We start from the raw sequence: 5,716 nt of genomic DNA on the forward strand, positions 1-5,716 counted from the left end.
GCATCGTAGAAAAACAATTTTTGGTATACAACATTAATTGGTTTGATTTTCTCGAATGTCAGAGTAATTGCCAATGACCATTCTACGGTTTTGAGGTTGGTAGCGCACGAAAAACTATCGACACTCCAGACTTATATGTGTGCGCCCAAAGTATTATAACGTAACGGAATCCTACTTTCTTACTAAAATCATAAATCATGCATTGCAAAATAACAATTTAGGAGTGTGAATAGCCAAAACCACCTAATCGTTTCCATGAATGTTGCCATCTTATTTCTCTTTTGTACTAAACTCTTTGTTGACACGAGACCATATATATATATATTCTCGTCTCCTCTCTTCTCCCTCTCTATGCAAACAAACACACTTCGATTTTTCACCTTCCCTCTCCTCTCTGTCCATCTCCTCCTTCCTTCTAACCTCGTGATTGTGATTTCACGCCTATGAGAGTTCAACTCTCTTGAACCAGGTACTCTCTCTCTATCTCTCTCTTCTATGTTTCGTTTGTGTTTAGTGCTTGTTTTGTTGTTGGTATTTATTGCTTGTAGCCTTGTACTTGGTTTGGTTTCGATGCGGTTCCATATATAGTAAAGCTTGATAATTGATGTGAATCAAAGCCTAACACCAAAACCCATTTGCCCAGGCTTCGTCTTTCACGTGGGTTCTTGACGTTTTTCGAGCTCTTCAATGGAGGTTAGTTCATTACTGAATTTATCTCTCTATGTCAATGCTTGTTTTCATCGTGAGGCAACTGTTTGCATTGTTGTTATGGTTTGTGTGCTTCTGCTGTTTGATATGAGCTGAATTTTGGTGGTTGGTATGAGATTTTGGAATCAAAGTTTGGGTTATATGTACAAGTCGGGGTTTGAGTTGTGGTTGGTTTGGTTTCGATCCCATAAAGCTGTGTGTTGGTTTGGTTGTATAATTTGTGATTGCATATTAGCTTCTCTTAGCTTTGGAGACTACACTCAACGTTTGGTTTCAGATATTTCATTGGCTTTTGTTTTGTGACATAGCGTCTTGTTTATTGCTTTGACATGGGGGATGGCGTTTGGTGTTGTATCTTATGTGAATATGGATCTGGTTCAGTTATGGATTTTGGTTTTGAGGTATTGAAATCCTCTGATTGTATTACAGATGGGTTTTGCTGGCTTAGAGTGAAGGTTGGGTTTTCCAGTTATTTGAGAATAGATAATTAATGGGTTTTTAGATTTACATGCAGTTTGTGAATTTTTGTGGGTGATCAAATATATTTCTTCTCAGTTATTCGTTTTGCTTCTTTTAATTGGGAGAGGATTTTGATTCTATCTTTCTCAGTATTGTATAATATTTCAGTAAGGAAATATAAAGGCTTGCAGATTTTTCCTTGTCCAGACAAAGATCTTGTAGATATAGTTATTGTTGGTGTACATTAGTTGAGAGAAATTAGTACTGCTTCATCAAGCTTGTTCTCTAAGAAACCTGGTTCTTTTCTGGTTATGCATTTTATGGGTTGGAAAGTACCATTGCAAATGCATAAATATTTTTCTCAATGAAAAAAGTAATTTCTAACTATTATGATACATGAGTTTCATTGGTTAAACTTTGCATGATAGCTTCTAGGATGAAGGAGAGAAGGTTTAGTGGCATTTCGATTCCTTATTGGTTGTACCTTTGTTTCTATATTCTTTGGCAGATGGAATCAGCTGAGTCGGATCTTGTGGGTAATTCCTCCAAAGAAACACCTATCGAAGATCTGATTAATTCAGATACTCCTACAAGCAATGTTTTTGGAGATCAACATATAATTCCCCGAGTTGGTGGCAAGTATCAGGTTGAAATTCCTTTTATGACGGTGGAGACAATGGAATCTGAGCGGCTTAAGCTTTTGACTAATCCCGCTGATACAGAAATTGCCAATGATTCCCATTCCTTTCTTATGGGATTACCCATCCCAATTGCGTGGGTCAAAGGAGTGAATAACATTGAAGCTGAAGGGTTGGACTCTCCAACTAACCCTGATGATACACTTGATGTAAAGAAGTCTCTGGAAGCTAGAAAGAAAAAAAAGATTCATAAGAGATCAAGGAAGAAAAGTTCAGAGCTCAATGCTGATCCCTTGGATTATGGGTTGGGTCAGGGAGAAGATTCAAGACCAGCAAGTTTAAGAACATTGTTGCAGAAAGAAAGGCATTTACATCAGCTGCTTAGAAGCAAAAGCTGTTCTCTAGTTCCTGATTCATCTAGGGAACCCTGGAGTGATGCTGAAGCTGATAGTTTTCTTCTTGGCTTATACATTTTTGGGAAGAATTTCATTCAGGTGAAGAGATTCATGGAGCACAAGACCACAGGAGAAATAATGTCGTTTTACTATGGAATATTTTATAGGTCTGAAGAATACTACAGATGGTCAGATTGTCAGAAAGGTAGAAAAAGGAAATGCATTATTGGCGAGAAAATTTTTACGGGGTGGAGGCAACAAGAATTGTTTTCTCGTATGATTCCTCATGTCCAAGAGGAATCACGAATCACTTTGTTGGAGGTACTTACTAATTCATCACTGTCCAGCTTTTTGTGTCTGTCCTAGAATATGATTAGAAATGCAATGCATTTAGGCTAGTTGAATTATAAGATAGAATTTTGTTCCTATGAAATATATGCCAGAATAAACATATTTCTTTTAATGGTGCACTCAAGATATGTTAATACCATTGTGTACACCAATGGTTTCACCACTCCATTGCTCCCTTACTGTTCACCAACATAATCAACAATTGATGACTAGAAGTCCTGCTGGATTTTATCTGTTGGAAGTTTGTTTTCAGCAGCTCAGTAGTTCTCTGTCACATGTAATTAACCTTTGTTGTGAATGTGTTTCCCCCAAATAATTACGTATAGACATTGTACAGATGTTTCTAAATATAGTCATGATCTATTTGAGAGGTAAATGTTATGTCTCTCACTCTCGTTTCCCATCTGATCTGTTATCAGGGCTATAGGTCGTTCGCAGAAGGAAGAACTTCGCTAGAAGAATATGTCTCCTCTTTAAAATCTACAGTTGGCATTCATGTACTTGTGGAAGCTGTGGGAATTGGGAAAGGGGAAGAAGACCTCACAGGCTTTGCCATAGAGCCTGGAAAGAATAATCAAGAGACTCCTATTTCTCCAGCTTCAAGAGTACCAAATGGTAAAGCTTTTGCTTCTCTTACATTTACTGAAATAGTGAAGCTTTTGACTGGAGGAGTTCGGTTGAGCAAAGCTCGATGTAACGACATTTTTTGGGAGGCTGTGTGGCCCCGTTTGCTGGCAAATGGATGGCACTCTGAGCAACCCAAGGACCGAGGTTATGTCAGTTCCGAACATTATTTGGTTTTTCTTATGCCTGGGATAAAGAAGTACTCAAGAAGAAAATTGACAAAGGGAGATCACTATCTGGATTCTGTGAGTGATGTTTTGAACAAAGTGGCATCTGAACCAAAACTCATCCAGCTTGAAGCTGAAGAAGATCCTGTTGGGAATGAAGAAGGTGGGTGGGCTCCAGAGGCGACATCAGACCAGGAAGATCTATCTTATCTTCAGCGTCCTTGCTACCTCAAACCCCGAGTCTCTACAAGCAATCCAAACCATATGAAGTTTACTGTTGTTGATACCAGTTTGGTCCATGGAGGAAAATCACGTGGCATAGTGGAACTGAGATACTTACCAGTTGAAGTGAAGACTAATTCAGTACAATCCGATTCCTCAATGGACAGTGAAGAAGAATCGTCTGAGTATAAACTGAAGGAGTACCAGAATAATATTACTCAAAGAGGTGAAATGGCATTGAAAAAAAAGAATAAAGTCAAGGATGGTGGTGGTGGCAGTGATCTGAAGAGGTTCACCGTTGTTGATACCAGTCTAGTCTTTGGAGGAAAATCATCAACAGTGAGAGAGATAAGATGCTTGCCAGCTGTAGATAAATGTGTACTCAAGTCGAAACGTACTTCCTGGGAAACTGAAGCAATTTCCTCTGAGGATCTACTGCAAAAGGGTAATGCTGATGCTATAGATAGTTCACTGAACGGTGAATTGAATAACTTCAATAACAACTTCCATGAGGATACATCTGCTACTACAGAAAAAGTGGAGAGCCACCAGGATCAGAAAACCAGCATGTCTGATGACAAGCAGCCAAAGGAGAGTACATTGAGCAAATTCAGTAGGAGAGCTAAATCTAGCCATTTGGATTCCATAGGCCCTCTTATCAAACGGCGAAAATTAACTGCTTGTGTTAAGGCAGAGACAAGTTGCCTCATTGAAAACTGTTCGCAAGGGTTGGAGTCGGAACAAGTGGGACTCCATGGAACAGTGACCGAACTAAATTCAGGAACGCTTGTTGTTGCTCTAGTGGGTCCTAAACAAAAGGAATCATCAAGTACTTCTGAGGCTGAAGGTAGTCTAGAAGAGGAGAGCAGTTTGGAAACTCGCAGTGGAGATTGTTTTGGCGTGCACACTTCTCAAGCCCACACATCATCTAACCTGAGCCAACCTCAGGATTTGGTGGATAGAACAGATGGTGATACATGTGTTGAGTTCAGCCATGAGACAAATGCAGATAGTTCAGGCCTTTCATCTAGTGGAACAAAGCCTGTTGATGATTCTCGGAGAACCTCTAACATGAGTTCTAGGAGGCAAAGCACCAGGAACCGACCGCTAACCACTAAAGCAATGGAAGCTCTTGCAAATGGGTACTTAAGTATTAAAACTAGACAAAAGAAAGATGTTGGTATGAGAGAAAGCTCATTGTCACGACCCTCTCGCAAGTCCCACAAGGTCCGCAGCAGAGTCGAAGCAACTTCAAGCCCTCCTGATACTGACGGTGGAATTGTGACTTCAAAGGAAGAAATGGAAATCAATGAAGCTTGCAATGCTAACAAAGATACAGTCAGGAAACCTCTTGATCAAATGGCAGATAAGTGGCTCACTAGCTACTAGCGGATCTTTGAAGACTTGTTTCATCTTGAAGTTTCCTGGTGAGATTCTACTCTTTCCGTTCGACTTGAAAAGTGGAACTCGAAGCTGCCAAAGCAGTAACTGCAAGTCTTCCAGATCGCATTAAGGTGTAGATGTTCATGTTAGGATTGTCAAAAGTAGTTCAATGATAGAGGGAATACCGAGAAGAAGCACCTGTTTTAGTTATCTAGCAAGTTTAATAGTTTATATAAGTAATATTGTCTCATATAACTACAGTACAGCCTCTTCTTATTTCTTAAGACTTCATCATCTTTGTAGTGGATCATATATTGGTTTTATGGTATACTATCATCCATTGCTTCTTTGTTTGAACAAGTAATTCGATATTGTTATCCCATTCTCGTTTGGATGTCCCTTGTGTTTACCTATTACCGAAGTGGATCGAGTGCTGATAGAAAATTGTTATCACCTTACATTAGCAGAAAGGATATCCTCACAATGACATTTTTATGTTGGTTTCTATTTACATCATAGTTCTTGAAGTCTTAACGAAGCTTAGTAATTGGTCTTGATATCATTCTTATTATACATTAAGAAGCATAAAATGTATATTGTGGCGTATATGACTGGAAGTTTGTTCTAGAGAGATAAAACAGCCACCAGGCCAACATAGCTGAACTAGGTCTGTTTGGTGTAAAGAAAGAAAGAAAGAAAGAAACTGGGCCTGCCTTGTGGTAAATGCATTCAATTGGGCCATTGCTATGGAAGTATATGTTTGAGTTGG

The 5,716-nt window shown here is 39.2% G+C and overlaps 1 protein-coding gene across 1 annotated transcript; it reads left to right on the top strand.

Annotated features, from left to right (window-relative positions):
- Window positions 1-308: 308 nt before the first annotated feature.
- LOC133720955 (uncharacterized) lies at window positions 309-5,294 on the top strand. Its single transcript, XM_062147445.1, has 4 exons — window positions 309-469; window positions 644-693; window positions 1,676-2,521; window positions 2,971-5,294. Exons 2-4 carry the CDS (start codon window positions 688-690, stop codon window positions 4,951-4,953), a joined length of 2,835 nt encoding a protein of 944 aa, XP_062003429.1. The 5' UTR covers window positions 309-469; window positions 644-687; the 3' UTR covers window positions 4,954-5,294.
- Window positions 5,295-5,716: the final 422 nt, after the last annotated feature.

The sequence above is a fragment of the Rosa rugosa genome, chromosome 7 (assembly GCF_958449725.1).
Source record: "Rosa rugosa chromosome 7, drRosRugo1.1, whole genome shotgun sequence".
NCBI classification, from domain to species: domain Eukaryota; kingdom Viridiplantae; phylum Streptophyta; class Magnoliopsida; order Rosales; family Rosaceae; genus Rosa; species Rosa rugosa.

Coding starts and splice junctions, on each gene's coding strand:
- LOC133720955 (XM_062147445.1), top strand. Junction 2,522..2,970: donor CACGAATCACTTTGTTGGAG/GTACTTACTAAT, acceptor ATCTGTTATCAG/GGCTATAGGTCGTTCGCAGA.